Source organism: Dermacentor albipictus, chromosome 8 (assembly GCF_038994185.2).
Source record: "Dermacentor albipictus isolate Rhodes 1998 colony chromosome 8, USDA_Dalb.pri_finalv2, whole genome shotgun sequence".
In the NCBI taxonomy this organism is placed as follows: domain Eukaryota; kingdom Metazoa; phylum Arthropoda; class Arachnida; order Ixodida; family Ixodidae; genus Dermacentor; species Dermacentor albipictus.
In genome coordinates this window covers 32,892,012-32,909,448 of record NC_091828.1, presented here as the reverse complement: position 1 = coordinate 32,909,448, position 17,437 = coordinate 32,892,012, and the positions used below count along the sequence as shown (strand labels likewise).

The following is a 17,437-nucleotide window of genomic DNA, read 5'->3' as shown; positions in this document are numbered from 1 at the left end:
TCTTGGAAAGTGTCGTTTATTGTTCCGTCGTTTGCTCGCCGCTTGCGAGCAGCCGTAATAGTGGTAGTGATAGTCGTGGCAGGGGGTCAGAAGAAAGACAAGTAGATAAGGCGTCGTTGTGCTTAGGTCCTGAGGGGTGGGGCGGAGGACAGTCCGGGTGACATGGCGCGGCCGGCTGACGCCGAGCTGCGGTTCTTGGCGCGAAGCTTGGCCAGTGTGTTCTCGGCCATGTCGGCGCGCTCCTCGGCATCCTCGAGTTCTTGCTGCACCTTGCGGAACTTGGCCAGGTTGAGCGCCGCGATCTCCTCGGCCTCCTCGATCTGGCGCTTGTACGTCTTGATCTTCTGCTGGAGCTTGTCGACCAGGTCTTGCATGCGCTCGTGGTTCTTGCGGTCCTCTTCGGCCTGTGGCGAAGGGAGAAAAGGGGGCACGATCAGAAAGGTCAATTTTGCAGAAGTGCCAGTCCGTATGACTCAATGTCTGGAAATCCTTGCAGATCACCTCCTCGAGGCGTTTCAATTCTTCAGACTGTATTTCATGTCGAATTGATTTTGATTATTGCGTTCCTATGGCAAAAGAATGGTGGGTCCTTTTTAAGATAAACCATAAAAACTCACTCTCTAGAGCCGTATTTCAGGTATCGAAATACAAGATTCAATGTTTGCTTTTGTCAGTGTCACAAAATTACTGCTTCGTTCTCACCTACCAATAGAAAATGTGAATCCACCTCTCAAACGACAAGTTAGGACCACTCAGTTTGAAATAGATGCTTTATCATTGAAATAGAAATTGTAATGCAAAAAGCACCTAATCCATTTCTCGCACAAGCAAGCACTGTGGAGTGGAGGAGGAGTGCTTACTTTTCGTAGATCTACGTACCTGGAATTGCAGCTCCTTGATGCGGCGCTCGCTCTTGCGGAAGTTCTTGGCAGCGTCTCCGTGCCTGCGCTGCTCGTTCTCGAGCTCGTTCTCCAGCTCACGCACCTTCTGTTCCAGCTTCTGGATGATCTTCTTGCCACCCTTGAGCGCAGCGGCCTCGGCTTCGTCCAGGCGCACCTGGAGCTCCTTCATCTGCTGCTCAAGCGCCTTGCGCAGCTTCTCCTGCTGCAGCGCGTGGTCCTGCTCGGCGCGCAGTTCGTCGGCAAGCCGGGCAGCGTCCACCATCGCCTTCTTGGCCTTCTCCTCCGACTGCTTGGCCTCGTTCAGCACCTCGTCCAAGTCGGCCTGGGGAAGGTAGTCACGCAAGCGCAAAGCTCAGTCATGCCCTTTGGGTAGAGAATGATGACTGATGTGCAATGTACGGGTTGACCTAATGTATCAGTGTGTTTGAATACTTGACCCCAATGCCTTGCTTCGTTTGCTTCTTGCTTTCCCATATAGTCAATTGATGATAGGTCCGTGAGGACACAGTTATCTTTAATAACTTAGTAAAGCATTTCGTAAAGTAATGCAATAATCATTGTTGATGCCGGCTGTCAGTTGTACGGAGAGGACGCATGTACGCCTTAGTGCTGCAAACAGCCCGTTTATATGTCTTCAGAAGAAATGACGCGTTGCAGTGGCCACTGAGAATAGTTATGTCTTTCATAATTGGACAACTTGAGTAGGTGTCAGCATTCACTGTCAAATATTTTAAACAAGCTGTGCAGATGTAGTCAGAACGATCGCAAAGGCAAAAAAAAAAGACGTGTTGTCAGAACGTGCGATTACCTGCAGAGCCTGCATCTCTCCCTCGAGCTTCCTCTTGGCCACAGACAGGGAAGCGGTCTGCGCCGACAGTTCGTTAACCGTCTCGTGCATCTCGCTGAGTTCGGCTTCGCCGGCGCGGCGGGCGCGGTCCGACTGTTCCAGCAGCTGGCGGCTCTCCTCCAGCTCGCCGTGAAGGGCATTGCAGCGGCGCTCAGCCGAAGCGTACTGTTCGCGGGCCTCGTCCCGGGCGCGCTGCTCCTCCTCGAGGGCGGTCTGCAGGTCCTTGACGTTCTGCTGGTACTTCTTGAGGTTCTTCTGTGCTTCAGCGTTCGCCTTGTTGGCGTGGTCCAGAGCGATCTCCAGCTCGTTGATGTCACTCTCCAGCTTCTTCTTGAGCCTGAGCGCCTCGGCCTTGCCCTTGGCTTCAGCCTCGAGACTGGCCTGCATAGAGTCGAGCGCCCGCTGGTGGTTCTTGCGCGTGTTCTCAAACTCTTCCTCCTTCTCCTGGATGCGTCGGTCGATCTCCTGCCGCACCTGCGACAGCTCGAGCTGTGCCCGCAGTACCTGAAAGATAAGAATAAAGAAGCAAGTCAGAACACGTTCACCGGTTACAAACAGAAAACAATGCCGTGCTCGTAGACAGAGTCGCTATTTTGATGCATTGCCCTTGTTCGGACTTTCGGGAACACACCATCTGGGCATTCACTTTGCTTCTGCTGTGTTGAGAAATGTACGCGTCCCGTTGACACATTAACCATAGCGGAAGCAGTTTCGAACGTTTGAAGTCATGAGATTTATCTGCGCTTAGGGGTCATCCGATCCAGCGCAACCCCTTGATCATATTAGTTGTGACAACTGAAATTCACTTCATCCTGCAGGAAAAACAGAACTGAGCAAGCTACTGCAACGCCGCGCGGTAAGAGGGTGGATCAATCGCACCTTGTTCTCTTCCTGCTCAAGCGCGGCCTCGGCCTCCTCGAGAGCAGCCTGCAGTTCTTCCTTCTCCATCTCGAGCCTCTTACGCGACTTCTCGAGCTCGTGCACGCTTCGGCCGCCCTCGCCAAGTTGGTCCATGAGGTCCTTGATCTCGTCCTGCAGGTTCTTGTTCTCACGTTTGACAGACTCGTAGTGTTCCTGGCTCTCCTCGTAGGCGGCGCGCAGCTTGAACACTTCGGTGGAGTAGTTGCGGCACTCTTTCTGAGACGCGTCCAGCTCGGCGGCGAGGTCGTCCACCTTGGCCTTCCATTCGGCGATGACCTGCAGCGGAAGGGAAAGTGCACATGTGAGCGAAGGTGCCCTAGCTACCACTAAATGTCTTCCAAACAGGCGATATCATCGAGACCGTACCTTGTCGAACGACTTCTGGCGCTTCTCGAGAGAGGCAGCAAGAGCGTTGGCCTTGTCCACCTCGATGGACATGTCCTCCAGCTCTCCCTGCAGGTGTGCCTTGGTCTTCTCGAGCCCGCTGCACTTGGCGTTCAGCTGCTCCATGGCCTCTTCAGCCTCCTGGAGCTTGGCATGCAGCTTGCGCCTGCATACCAAGGCAGACGAAACGGCTGTGATGAGCATGCCTCAACAGAAACTATGTTAAATGGTAGCGCGTAAGAGATTACTCTGGTAAATTCGCTAAGCAAGAGCAGTGTGTTTCATTGCTATGAAATTTAGTCGGTATTTGGCGTATTCTGTCCAATTCAGGTTTGCCACAACTAGATTTGCCAGGGCAGTTTCCTTCGCATAGTTCATACGTATGAACGGCTTCGTGAAGACAATTGCACGCTTGTTAAGCACGAGAAGCTGTAAGCACTCACTAAGGGGACATTCCCAGCTACCTCTTTGGCGTACTCATGGTGGTTGCGAGCAGAACATAAGAAAGATGCAGCAATCTGAATGAAAATCGACTTAGTATCTAACGTGGTGACGCCATGAGGACATTGATGAAACTTCACAAAGAAATGGCAAGCTAAATAGTCCCAATACTCACTTGGCTTCCTCGAGTTCCTCCAGGCGTGCCAGACCCTCGCTTTCGTACTTGGAGCGCCAGAGCTGAGCCTCGGCGTTGGCCTTGCTGAGCTGGCGCTGGAAGTCAGCCTTAGCTTCCTGTTCCTCTTCGATGCTCTCGCGCAGGTTGTCCAGGTCGTGCTCCAGGTTGCGGTACTTGCCGAGAATAGCAGCGCGCTCCTGCAGCGGTGGCGACAGTGTCGGGAAATTAGCTGCTGCTATCGTGTTTAAACCGTAGCTTGTGATTGGCAAAGTAGCATGATAGCTTCATTGGGGGAAATCCTGACTGTGGTCACGGTTAGTACCACTTGGGAAATGTTAATCATAAGCAGCGTGAAGGGTACCAGCGATGGGGAATACCAAGATGCACTAAGCGGTATGTAGACCACTTCTCGAAGCTGCACAGGTTACTGTACGTTTTAGCAGCGCGGTCTCGAAGGCACTTAGTGGCACTAAAATGACCGTACTGCTATGGTACAAATCGGGATGACTTCCAAAACTTCTGCAGCAGCAGAAACGGAAATTACTCGTAGAAAAAGCACAATTGACAAATAGCTCTTGTCTGTGACGCCCTCGACTGCGTCCTTTACGCAAACACTGCATTTTACTCAACTGGTCTACCGATGTTTCAGCTTAGTGCATGCACAAGAATTACCCCATTGCTGGCTAACAGTTGAAACAGGGCCCCTTACCCGAGCCTCCTCGTCGGCTTGCCGCTTGGCCTCTTCGAGCTGCGTGGCGAGTGAAGCCTTGATCTTATTGAGTTGTGCCACCTGCGACTCGGCCTCCTCAAGCTGCCGTTGCAATTCGCTGTTCTCAACGCCCATCTTCTTCTTGGAACCGTCCAGGTCGTTGAGGGTGCGGTTCGTTTCATCGAGCTTGAACTGGGCGTCGGCGAGCTGCACCTCCAACTGCTTGACCTGTTTCTCAGCGTTAGCCTTTTTGTTTTAGGTCGCAGGGAAGGGAAAATGAATAGAAAAATCAGTGTTTGGCCCATCAAGGATGCATTGTTGCAAGTTAGAAAGTGTCAAGTCTACAGGATAAACAGCATGTAACATGTGTGAGATCTTCAAGTGTTTATTGGTAATGCTTAGTGCTTGTTGCAACAGTGGCTTTAAGAAAGAAGCACATGAAAGTGGAAGCAGTACCGATGTGAGTATGGGTTACAGAATAAATTCAGTAGTGTAAGTAGTGAAATGTTCAGTGGTAGTTGCCATGATGGCGCAGATTTGCTCAGTGTCAAAATGAGCGAAAAATGTAAGATTCCGGGATATGCTACCGAATATGTTTTTCAGTGCTGTGAGATAACCAAATAGCCGGTGACGTGAAAGAATGCACTTGAGTAAATGTTTGGAAGCTGTTGTAGTATACCAGCATTCAGATTCGCGACACACGAATAAAATAAAACACGAAATTCTGGGCAGCATGCGCTTGCCAAAAGGGTATCATGCTTAAACAGTGAGGGAGGCCATGACTGGAAGAAGCTTCAAGAATGCGTTTTCTACAACGTGCAAGCCGAAAGTGTCCGAAATTTGCCCGCACACAGCGCTGCCGCGTTCGAGCTTCTTAAGAGCCAAGCTTGTCATCACTGCTTTTGTTTCGCAACGTTCGTTAGTAACGCGTGAAATCGGAAACTTCGTAACGTGATAGGTAGTGCGACCAGCCGTGTCACTGCTGTATTGCTGATCAATTTATTTAGAAGTTTTCTTTTGACGCAAGTCTTAGAGAACGGGGGAACCATGCGAAGACGTTTAATCTTGACTGCGCTCTGTGAGAGCCACTTTCTGGAAAGCCACAAAGAAATAAATGCGCTTTATATGATACAATATGAGGCTGCACCTATTGAAAGAGAGCCTCGCATGCGAGAGACGCCTTAGCCCTGAATAGGTTTTGATTACATCCAGTTGGCGTTTCTCGTAAACGGTACCCGGAGCATCGGACAAGAGCCGCTATCAGCTAACGCCTCAAGGCCCAGGGCGCGCGTGCTCGCTGTGTGCGGGCGAATCGGAGAACGCGTGCATTCACGAAGGGAAGGGCTACCTGTGACTTGTTGCTGTGGTCCAGGAGGGATTGGAGGTCGGAAACTTCGGCAGACAGGGTGGCACGCTCCTTTTCAACTCTATGTACACATTCGGGGAAAGGGAGAAAACGAGGGAGGAAGGAAAGAAACGGCGGGGTTCAAGACAGGGCTCACACACTCGGGGAAAAGCCTACGGAACTGAGGGTAGGGCTTGTCTCTCACTCCTAACAGGCGGGACCCGACAATGCAGGTTGGGCTCGGTGTGGGCCATCTCGGAACGGGAAGGAGCTTTCAACTGAACGGACTAGCCAACGGGGTGCTTTTACCTTATCGCGGTTTAGGTGGTCAACATTGGCGCGCATGTCATCCAGTTCGCTTTTCATCTGGGACTTCTCTTTCTCCACCCTGCCGAGCCAAAGTTTCGTTAGAGAAGTGCTTCTCGCCAGCGAGAACGTTGACAAAAGGTCTAGGCTTGAAGAAAACGCCTTACGGCACAAAAAAAAAAACACTGACACACACAAAATGCTGGTGTGTAAACTGGCGTGAAGCTAAACGTGTAGGAGTGGTAGATGTGGAAAAATTAATCTTCAAGAAATGGGGCTGCCATTGACAACTACGTTTCGCAGTTCAGCCGCTTGCCCGCAAGAAGGGAGTTTGAGGCTGGTACCTTGGAGAAACGTAAAAAGCAAGAAAAAAAATGCAATGGCAGGTTGGAAAGACTTTCCCTTTAAAATGTAAAAATTTACAGTGTTGCGGTTTGCGCCCAAGAGAAAAGCAAAGGCCGAGACAAGGAACTCATAGCGTGGTTGTAGATCGAAGATTGACTAATACGCATATTGTTTCATTATGACGAGTTCTTTAGCACATAGCTGATTCACTACTTTGTGCCCTATATTTAGGTCAAAATTCCAAAAGGTTGTTCCTTCCTCGGGAGTTATTCGTCCTAAACGAGGGGAGCATTTAAATTCAAGGCACTCTGCGTGGCGCTCCATCAAGGGCACACCGTTTGTACTAGATATACGCAAGTCCTACGATTTCTCTGTTAAGCTGAGAATACGGCAATGTTCTCATACGAAAAACAGTGGTTGAGCTAGAAGGCAAATATGACGCACGTTGTAATGTCGAATTCTGTAACAGTACTCCTACTTGCCTCTTTAGGTGGACTACAATTTTTTAACAGAAGCCCCAATTTTCTATATTGAAAAGTGCTCGTGGGCATCTCGATTCCGAGAGTGAATGCGGGCGCTTACTTGGCTTTGTGTTTGTTGAGCTGGTCGATCTGCTCAGAGAGCTCGGCAACGGAGTCGTTGTGCTTCTTGCGCAGGTTGGACATGGCCTGCTCATGCTGCAGGTTGGACTCCTCGAGGTCGCGCCTGAGCTTGGCGAGTTCGGCTTCGCGACGCTTGTTCAGCTCCACCTGGGCCGACGTGGCACCGCCGGACTCCTCCAAACGCTCGCTCAGCTCCTCGATCTCGCGAGCGAGGTCGGCGCGCTGCTTCTCAGCCTATTCCGAAAAACAAACACAAAAGTAAATGCAATGAGCGGGACCACCTATTCGCCAGCGTTTGTTTTGGCAAATATGCCTTATCAAGCATTAAAAATGTATACGGTAAAGCGACAACGATGTACATTACAGTGAATGTCGTGTATATAGCCGGCATCACTGCCCATTTAAACATAACACTGCTCTCGCTGGCATATTCTCTATCAACGACCAGCTGTGGCCTGGTTTCCAAAACCGCGGCTATTCTAAACGCGCACTATCGGCGTTATCGCCGCCTGCTCGTATTATGCATAGAAATTTGCTGGTAGTATTCTGCAGGCAAATGAATTTATTGTTTCGCTTAAGCCATCAGTGTATCAGCGACTTCTTTAATTCTCAACAGCTCAAAGCGATGGAACATATTAAGTCTCAAGAAAGCGACGAGTACTCGCATACTGCGCTCGGGCACAACTTATTGAAAGTATGTGAACACAATAGTGGTCGCATGCACGATGGTAAAATATATCAGAGCATACCTATCGCGAATCGGTAATTTGACAAGCACTGACGGCCGCCTTTCACTTGAAGAATTAGTGCCAACCATGGCTAAACTGCTTAGGCCGTTACTTTATTTCACGTTGACAATTCTCGCTCACCGTGTCATCTAACCCTCTACCTGACAGAAAACCCCGAAAATACGTAAGTATGTCGACTTACCTTGGCGCGGGCCTGGCGTTCAGCTTCCAGCTCCTCTTCCAGTTCCTCGATGCGGGCCTAGAACAGAAGGCCACACCATGTAACACAGAAGCCAGAGAAAGGGGCGGCCTTCGCAGAAGCAACCACACTTGCGTAGTCCTTGCCCATGGGACGACGACGTCCCCGCCACTCCCCGCGAAAATTCCCCCATCTACAACCAACAAAAAAAGCGCGCCACGTGTTCCACAGTGGGAACAAGCGCTGCGGTGCCAAACGGCACCACAGAAGCATGCTTTAGGCACAGCCGATGAGGAGCCATCCAAACCACGACAAAGCACACGGGCGTCGGGCTAGCCTCGCAGGCCGAACTGGCGGCACGGCCTTGGCTGCCCTGTAAATCCAGAGTGGTTAGCCAAGCGATGATGCCACAAAGCACAGGCACACGCAGCAGTAGTATCAGAAGCTATGGCTCGTCTCGAGGCCTACTTCATAGATGAGGTGCACAGTGGCCGGGCTGGAGGCGAGCACGGGCTCCTGTGCCTGGCGTACGAGCCGCTTGCTCTCGGCGCTGAGCCGGTAGTTTGGCGAGATGTAGGGTCCCTTCTGGAGCGGGTAGAAGGAGTCCTGGAGCAGCGCGTCACCGGCCGTGGCCACGCCCTTGGGCTTCCTGGCGGGAGCCGAAGCACCGTTGACCAAGGGGCCATCTTCGCTGGCTACTCCGTTGGTCAGGCCGTTCGTGATGGCACGAGCTGCTTCGAGCGCCGAGTAGCTGTCCATGTCGCCGGGTTCGTCGAGGAGTGAGGAGCGAGGAGCACCACGGTTCGCTCGGGTCGGTACTGACGGCTCGAGTCTGCTGCCGACGCGTTAAAAGGGTGGCAAGCCCCGAGGCTTCGGGAAATCCGAGCTGGCCACCCTCGCCCCCGGCGCCGTTCACCCACCAAAAATACCTATGGCCAGAAATATGTACGCGTTCGCGCGCGCTCGCGAGGCTCCCCTGACTCACCGCCGGCAGCTACCGCTAACAGGGCAGCGCCTTTTTTCGAGACTTTCTCACCCTCTTAGCGTGTTTTCTTTTTGGTGCTTCAGGCCTGCTGCCCGTCACTTCCAAGTCTGCTTTTTTCACCTGGTGAAGGGGGGCCCCTCACGGTGCAACGGCCTACGGTCACGTGGACACGTAGCGTTCTCCCGGTTTGGCTGCCAGGCGGCTAGGGCAGGCTGTTTCAGCCGCGGGAGTCCTCAAGGACGGAGTTTGAGCCCGAACTGCCACCGACGGCTTGCTGTCTCGCTTCAAGAGGAGACAGGTAAGACGGCTTTCTTTAGACATACTAATCAGCGTTCTGTATTTCTTTCTCCAAGAAACTCCCATTTCTCTCTTTTCAACAGATATTTTGGGGCGCATTTCTGGCATTCTTGAGCGGCCTGCTGCCATGCATCTTCGCTACCGGCTGTTCGACTTTCTTGTACGCTGAATGCAGTAGAAAGTATTCGTCGATTCTGACAAGTGAGACGCGTAAGCTTTCGGTCGCCTCAGGTTTCTTTTCCAGCCAAAAGGAGCTCAAGCGGAATTATGTAGCTTAATGGCTTTCACTGCTGTAGTGATGTGGTGGGTCTTGTTTTTTTTTTTTGCAGTGTTACTCATTGTGGCTGAAGACAATAAGTTCATAATGTTGGAGCACCGATCGCGAATTTTTCTATTCGACAAGATACTAAGGCCTTATACGGAAGATAGCGTTTTGTGCCTTCCATTCGTCAGAGCGGTGTCGTTTTTCTTCCCTACGTTGTTGCTTTTCTCTGACGTCAGCGGCTCGTGTATCGCCTTAAAGGTTTCCTAAATTCTTTTATTACATTTAAGATTTATTAGAATCCGGCAATTTTTTCTACCTGAACAAAAATTGAAGCCCGGCAGATACGTTGTCTCATAAAACATCGCGTCATCACAGAAAGCACGTCGATTGTTCAGCCAATGTACGTTAGCTGAACGCTCACCTGTCGCCTGAAACAAAATGTAACAGACAACTCTGCCTTGCTCCAGAAGTAATTTATATTTGTTAATTTCAATACAAGCTACAATTACTTAAAATGAAGATAGACGCGCCGTTTCTCTTCAACGCAAATCCCCCAGAAGGACATACGACGCGCTGGCTGCCTTTTCTTCTTGTCGACCAGACTGCGTTGTAAGGATCGTGCCATAATACCCAATGCTAGTAGAAAACTCCAGCGTTTCATATATACGTCAGTCTAAGCACTAGTATGTTCAAAAAATTTCTTTTTTGTCCCGCTTGGATAGCAAAGTGTGGTTGCTGATGCTGCGGGAAAGCCCGAAGAAAAGCGGCGACGCCAATGAAGTGCACGCAAGCCTTACCTGCAGTTCCTTGATCTGCTTCTGCAGCTTGGCGACCAGCGCCTGCTCATCCTCCAGCTTGGCAGCCAGACTGGCCATCTCCTTCTCCTTGCGCTGCAGGTTCTGCTCCATCTCCTTCTTGTGCTTCTCCAGGTCGGCGACCGCTTCCTGAGCGAGCTTGAGATCTCCTTCAACCTTGCGCTTGTTCTTTTCGAGGTCGGCACGTGCCTTCTTCTCGCGCTCGAGCGAGTCTTCCAGCTCGTCCAGGGTCTGCTCTAGCTTGGCCTTGACCTTGTTGAGGTGGTTCACCTTGTCTTCGGTGGCCTGCAGGTCCTCGGCGGTCTTCTGGTTCGTTTCCTGCAGCTGCTTCTTCTCCTTGTTGAGCTTGTTGATGAGCTCGTCCTGGTGCTGAATCTCGTCGTTGAGGTTGCGGATCTGGTGGTCCTTGGTTGCCTTGTCCTGCTCCGCTTTCTGCAGAGCCAGTTCCATGTCCTCGATGTCCTTCTTGAGGCTAGATACCTCGTTCTCGAGCTTCTTCTTGGCCTGCGACAGCTGAGCGTGTGCGTCTTCCTCGTGGGACAGCCTGTCGTTCAGGTCTTGCAGCTGGGACTCGAGGTCGCCCTTCTGGGTGAGAGCCTTGTTGAGGCGCTCCTCGACGTCGCCGGCACCCATGCGCTCGGCCTCAAGCTGCAGGAAGAGGTCGTTCTTCTCCTGCAGGACCTTGACGTTCTGGCCCTCAAGCTCCTTGCGCAGCTTCTCCTCCTTCTCCAGCGCCTCCTGAGTCTTCTTGAGCTTCTCCTCAAGCGCCTTGAGCTCATCCTCCACGCGGGCGACCGAGAGCAGGGGCTTGACCTGCGCGAAATGAGTGCGCAAGCGTTGATTATGCAGCTTTCGCCATTTCGCGCTGTTCATCGGCTAATGGAGCAATGACATTTTACGGGTGTAAAAGATTATTTTTCCTGTAATTAAGCGAGAAACCTATACGGTGTAAACGCTCGCCTTGCAATTAATCTGAGAGTGCAAAATAAATTTAGGCGTATTCAACGATATCCAAGTGTACAGTTCCCACTACGACCTTTTTGTTGTGCTTGATCACGGCTAGGCCCGGCTGCATCCCAAAAGCGACGGAATGCAAGAACGCTCGTGCACCGTGAGTTCGGTGCAGGTTTAAGAACCCCAGCTGGTCATAACTGATCGGAAACCCCCCACTATGGCGTGCGTCGTAATGAGATTGTTAATTTTGGCCCATAAAGTGTCATAATGCAAGTCTTTTTCCGTTGAGAATTTACTAGAATACTGAACAATGCAAACATACCTTGCTGTACAGCTTCCACCACAGCCAGTTGCGCAGCTGGAGGAACTTGCGAAGGTTGCGCTGAATGACCAGCAGCGCGACTCTGCAAATGAAAATACTTTCGTTTAAAACGTGTCGCCAAGTGGCATCGATAATTTATAGAACAAATAGTTTAATAACATACAATGAGGCTAATACTTGTTGACGAAATTGAATGAAGAGTGCGAATGCAGAAATACGCTGGACAAACGTGCTCACGCTCCGTGAAAACTGGTTTAACACCAAGAATGCAGTTAACACTATATTCGCGATTACGTCCATTATAGCACCAAATTATCAAGCGTGACAAATAGCAAGCAAATAATAGTGAACTGTTACCTCTGTTCCTTGAGCTTCTGGAAGTGCTTCTTGCTGAGGTACCAGCGCACAGCGGCCTGAATCATGGTGATGATTTTGCCGAGCCGCTCATCACGCAATTCTTCAAGGCGACCCAAGACGCCTGCTCTGAAGAAGATCTGTGCGGCAAGAAGGGACAGTTTAGTGATTTTGCCTCTTCATTTACGTAATATCCTGTCAGGTAGTCGCATTTTGTTCTTGCAAGTGAAGGATGAAGATAAGCAATTATTAAACACAAAAGCGTCTATTTTCATTCAATCAGGAACTCATCGTATTGAGTGAACCTTTACAAAATATATCTTCGTGATTATTTCTCATAACACGTGGGTTAAAATTTAGAATTTAAATTACGAATTGCCGTTTGCAGTGCTGAGCCACCGTTTCTGGAAATCTTGGCGTTGATATGTGATAAAATATAGCATCTCAGTTATCGGGACAATGTAACTAGAATGTTTGTGGAAGTTTTACAGAATTGTCGGAGGAAAACGCCATCACTAAATCTTTCATATATATAAAGCACCTTTCACATTTAGGTAATGAACCCTTAGTGAGAAGTATTTGAGAAGATTGGCATTTCCATTTATTGTCATAAACGGGGCACTTTATAAGTTGCAAAGTGTAATTTTTCTGCTGTTTATTTTTCAATTGTCGCTGGCTCACAAACGACCGACTGTGTGATGGACTTCACTATATCGCTTTAGAACATGCGTAATAAACTTATAAAACAATGCACATCATGGTGTATCAAACAGAAGTCAATCTAAAATGCTTGGGAAGGTCCGTCTAATGGGAACACAGGCGCAAGGGAGAGGGGGAAGGAGCGGGTGGGTAACGGGGTCGAACAGGGAGGCACACAGATGTGACGTACCTTGGTGAGACCGAGCTGATACTCGCCCTCGTCAAGTTTGATGGCGCCCATGAGCTTCTCTGTGGCGGCACGTGCGTCCACGAATCCTTTAGGGAGCACGTTAGCGGCAAGGATGGCGTATCTACAGGGGGGGGCAAGGGCGCGTAACAGGACGAAGCAAGGGCTCAGATCGGTGGGCACTACTGAGGGTGATAGGGACGCGCGCGGGCTTAGCTCCGCCATGTCGCCGCCTCTGCTTCTCGTGAAGTGCCCGAGTATGCTCGGAAGCAGTGATCGGAAAGCCAAAGATGGCCTGATCTGGCTATGAACTCCTACCGCTTTAACCACTGACGACCGGCAGACCATATCCGCCAGTCGTGAAATTTCGGGCACTCTAACTTTGAAATCACGGGAGTGTGGAACAAATGTGTGCCCTCGCTGGCAATTATCGTCCACCAGAGGACAGTGAGTCGCGAAATTGTGTCCCGGGACAGCTGCGACCGTCCCGTGTGGCATTCCTAGCAGAGAGGAAGCCTCTCCTCTCCCGGCGCCGCCTACATGAGCGGAGCGAAGCCCGGCGACCGTTGAAGTCAGGCTGCACGTTGTGGACCCACAGTTAGTCGGCATGCGAAGAGGCGCCAAACCGGCGTTCGTAGGTGGGTTAAGCTTCGCGGGTTTCGAGGAACAGCGCGCCGCAGAGCACGGGGTATGCCTACAGGACAGCAGCAGGAACAAGACGACAGCCGAGGAAGGTGTCGCTGCGCAGCATACCTTATCTTGTCCATAGCGGAATTCAAGCTCGTCAATTTTGGTCTGTTTCATAATTATCTCCGTTGCTTGTCTCCCCTGGATGAAGGAGTCTGGAAGCTGACCGCAGGCAAGGATGCCGTATCTAGGACCGCAAAAGGTCCAAGTGCACAATGACAAAAAGCGCACGCAACATTCGTTGGGTGCAGCTTCTCTTTGGCACCACATAATGAAATGATTTAACGTGAAAATTTTGCGATTGTTAGTAAATTTCACGTGGATAAGCAAGTTTAAACTCAATGAATGCTACTAACTCTTTGAAGAGCTGCCGCTGTTGAGAGCGGAAAATGTAAAGAGCCTTGTCAATGCCTTGACATCATTTTAGGTGCACTCGAGTTCCTGTTCTCGTTAGCGCTTGAGGGCAAGTGGGGACAAAGACCGTGCAAAAAGGGTAGACATTCCAAAAAATGGCGTCTTGAAAAAGTGCCACGGTCTCCAGAGGATGGGAACCATGCTGCCAGAGGAAAACAGCCTCGGGTTGCATGAGGGGGAAAAATGTGCGGCCTTCGAAAGGCGCCCAGGGAGACGTGCGCAAGAAATGGGGCTCAGAGAGGGCATACACAAAAATAGGCGCACTTACCACTTTCATAGGAAAACAAAAAAGCAACTTGCCGTAGAGTAGACTTTCACATGGGAATGGACACGGGGAAAAAAAAAAAACGGTCGGGTGTTGTTCGGCTACGGGGGCAGGGGTTGACGATAAGGGGACTGATTCGGACACAGGTTGCGCTCTATTGTGCAGCTCTCTCACAGTTTTTCGAACAAATTTACAAATTCCGTGTCGCACTATGCAGCGTGTGGATCAACTGTGGATGTCGATTCAGGCACAGCTACAGGCTGTTGAGAACAAATTCCTTTCATGCCTATGCCTTTTGACGATTATGTCGCTCAGTATCTTTTGCCGGCGACGCTAATTACGGCCGAGAGCTGCACGACAGGGTGCCCATTAGAGGACCATGGGAGGGGGGGGGGGGAGGGTTTCCATTTTTTTTTAATCCGGTACATGCCTTGCTGTGTCCGAAGCGGAAATCGTTGGCATCGAGCTGAATGGCTTCGATGACCTTTTCGGAGACGTTTTTCGCGTCAACGAAGCCCTTGGGGACGGCACTCGCCGCCAAGATCGTGTATCTGGTCGGGGAATACAATGCCAGCATAAGGATTGCACCGCAAGGAAATACTGCTGCTGACAACGCGAGTGGCTGCCTCTAAGCGTGGATACCATTCGCGATCGACTCGTTATGACTCTTGCAGCGCAGGATTAGCTGAAACCAAAGCTTAAGCGTCATTTATCTTCCGGTGAAACAGTCACCGTAATATTCAAACAAAAATGCGCATAGCAAAACAAAACAAAAGATATCCCCGTTACAGGTACGATGCTGTAAGCGTTGGATGTCATGCACGCGTCTGGGCAGTGCCAACATTGCACAGAGTGCGGTTGCCAACAAGCGCTTGTGTTATGAACTAAGAACCAAATTATGTCAGAAACAGATGCAATGACGTATAGCAATTCTTCATAAACACATTGCAATTAAAAGATGAATTGCCTTGATGTTCGATAATCTATATATATTATGCACCTATTTTCTTTTTTCTTAGCACCGTAGCCTATAGTATTAGAAATGAGAGAATGAAAATTTTCAGTAGTACCTTCCGGTAAGTGCTATTAAAAATGGCATTGACAATATCACTGTTTTTGGCCAAGGAGTAGGTTTGTTTTGAGACAAAGGGAGAACTACACATCGCACTATAGAATACGCGAAGTGGCAATGCCTATTATTTCTATTTTAAATCAGCCGAGAACGCTATCACACGAACAGGCTTTGTAAACGACTTTATTAAAGACACACGCGCCTTAGAGAACTGAGTGGCAACACCATTCTTTCTTGCATTTCATTTTTGCTGCCTAATGAGAGAGCAAGCAAAAACTGTTTCAATGCTTGCTCAAATATTTACAATGGTTTCAATTCTATCAGCCGCATTTGCACAAAATGAAACAAAGCAGATGAAAGAGGCGCTCTACAAACTGTATATTTTACATAAGGAACCAAGACGTTTATCGTTGCAGTTCAGCAGAAACCTCACAATCGTACCGTAGAAATGCATAAAGTAGCATTGGATGGATCGTCCAGCTTACCGCTGCTTGAAGTCAGGGTAGATCATCCTGTTGGGGAAGCCCTTACGGCAGATACGGATGCCTTCAAGTACACCGTTGCAAGTGAGCTGATGCATGACAAGGTGAGAGTCGATGACGCCTGCATACGCACCACAGACGCTTAGCTTTCTGTGGCAGCTTTTCTGCAAATCACAATCCTTGTATATTTGCAGTTTTACGCTACTGATTATAGCTGAAACCTGTAGTAAGTACATACACAGAGCCCGTGACCATCGATGGGCATATTAGGTATAATACAGTTTATTCCGGGTTGTTAATTTGTTACCACGTATTAGCAGCTGTTTCATACCAACATTTGGCAAATCTTTAAGCTACTTTGAGCTTTGTTCCGACTGTTGGTAGCTTTATTAAATGTGTTCTAGTCAAAGACCTTTTATATTGAAATTTGTAAACACTGCTTCCTATTCGACGACAGGGATGCACAAATTAGGCATAACATTAGCGATAAAAAGAGAAAAAAACATTTTTTTTGTTGATTGAAGACTGCGAACAAGTCGCTTCTCGTGACCACACAATACTCTGCATCGAAATAAACATTGTAGCAGCTTACGAGCCTCTGTAAACAAGATTAGCTTTCAGTTTTCACTAGGAAACTGTGCGAGACACAACGGTGCTTACGGAGCTGTTAGGAGAGCTAAGCAGGCAATGATCTTGTCACAGAGAAAGCATTACATGGCTATTTTATTGCTTCATTTCATTAAGCAATGCTGTTGACATTTGCCCACACAGTGCAATATTCAAGAGCTCTCCAGACAAGAATGCGGGTTTAGTACCCTTACTGTCTCCTATATGATAAAAAAGAAATACAAATAAAAGGTTCGGACGGAATTCATTTACCTGGGGACTTGGTTTCGTTCGGAATGATACAGCGGACAAAGTGGGGGGAGGTGCTATTCAGGGTAGCCATCAGCTTGTTCAACTGTTCCTGTGGGTCACCAGTGCAGGGCAGAGGGTTAGGCATGACACAAGATAAGGCTGCGTTGTGCGCATGGTGGAGGCCGCACGCGTGCCCTGGGCCGGTATTTTGTAGCGATGCCTTTTCCGATTCTATGCTTTTTCAGGCTTTTCGCGCTTGGCGAGTGGTCAGAGCGACGGTCTGCCCACATTATCAACGGGATCAGGAGGCCGTGTGTGGTGGATGATAAGAATAGCATAGAATAAGGCATAAGGCATCGCTACAAAATAGCGGCCCTGGGGTGTACGTGGCGGGGGTGTAGGATACACTTGGATCTGAGGTGTGGGGTCGTGTGGCAGGTGTACGGGCAGTTGAACACTGTGGGCTTGGGGTTGAATATACGAGGTGGCTGTGCTTCTATCGGTGGGCGCGGGGTTTATCTAATGTGGTGGGCGTGGGCCGTACGTTTTGGACTTGGGGCTAGCCGACTTCGGCGGGTGTAGGTCCGAGTGCGTGTGGTAGGTGCGGGGCCAAGTGTGGGGTGGCATGCTCCGCGAACAGCCGGTTTCGGTCTCTTTAGAGGGTACACTTTGCCTGCTCGAGCTCGTTTCGAAGAATACCGGACAATGCCTAGGGCAGGAAAGCTGCCATTAAAGCAAGGATTCTCAAAACCTTCTTGTTCTTTAAAGTGCGACGAGAGAGATCGGAGCTGAAGAAAGTATATTCTCGCGTTGCTGAGCTCCAGGTACATGAGATATGAAACAAATTTTTAAAGATACGTTTCTTAATGAGGCTGTA

The 17,437-nt window shown here is 49.8% G+C and overlaps 1 protein-coding gene across 29 annotated transcripts in view; it reads right to left on the bottom strand.

Moving 5' to 3' along the window:
- Mhc (myosin heavy chain) overlaps positions 1 to 17,437 on the bottom strand; it is a 46,754-nt gene continuing 29,317 nt past the window's right edge. For 10 of the 29 annotated variants that reach the window (XM_070523234.1, XM_070523235.1, XM_070523250.1 and 7 more), the window contains exons 17-32: positions 16,582 to 16,669; positions 15,706 to 15,823; positions 14,579 to 14,699; positions 11,900 to 12,036; positions 11,543 to 11,624; positions 10,249 to 11,079; positions 7,908 to 7,964; positions 6,958 to 7,211; positions 5,728 to 5,806; positions 4,380 to 4,625; positions 3,671 to 3,867; positions 3,037 to 3,220; positions 2,629 to 2,946; positions 1,711 to 2,253; positions 880 to 1,224; positions 1 to 404 (exon numbers count right to left, since the gene is read on the bottom strand). In XM_070523234.1, the coding sequence (XP_070379335.1) occupies positions 123 to 404; positions 880 to 1,224; positions 1,711 to 2,253; positions 2,629 to 2,946; positions 3,037 to 3,220; positions 3,671 to 3,867; positions 4,380 to 4,625; positions 5,728 to 5,806; positions 6,958 to 7,211; positions 7,908 to 7,964; positions 10,249 to 11,079; positions 11,543 to 11,624; positions 11,900 to 12,036; positions 14,579 to 14,699; positions 15,706 to 15,823; positions 16,582 to 16,669 (3,882 nt within the window). In that variant the 3' untranslated portion in view covers positions 1 to 122. Of the gene's footprint in view, positions 405 to 879; positions 1,225 to 1,710; positions 2,254 to 2,628; positions 2,947 to 3,036; positions 3,221 to 3,670; positions 3,868 to 4,379; positions 4,626 to 5,727; positions 5,807 to 6,033; positions 6,113 to 6,957; positions 7,212 to 7,907; positions 7,965 to 10,248; positions 11,080 to 11,542; positions 11,625 to 11,899; positions 12,037 to 12,785; positions 12,907 to 14,578; positions 14,700 to 15,705; positions 15,824 to 16,581; positions 16,670 to 17,437 lie in introns of all 29 variants that reach the window. The other 19 variants (XM_070523249.1, XM_070523242.1, XM_065431332.2 and 16 more) reach the window with 6 other exon arrangements.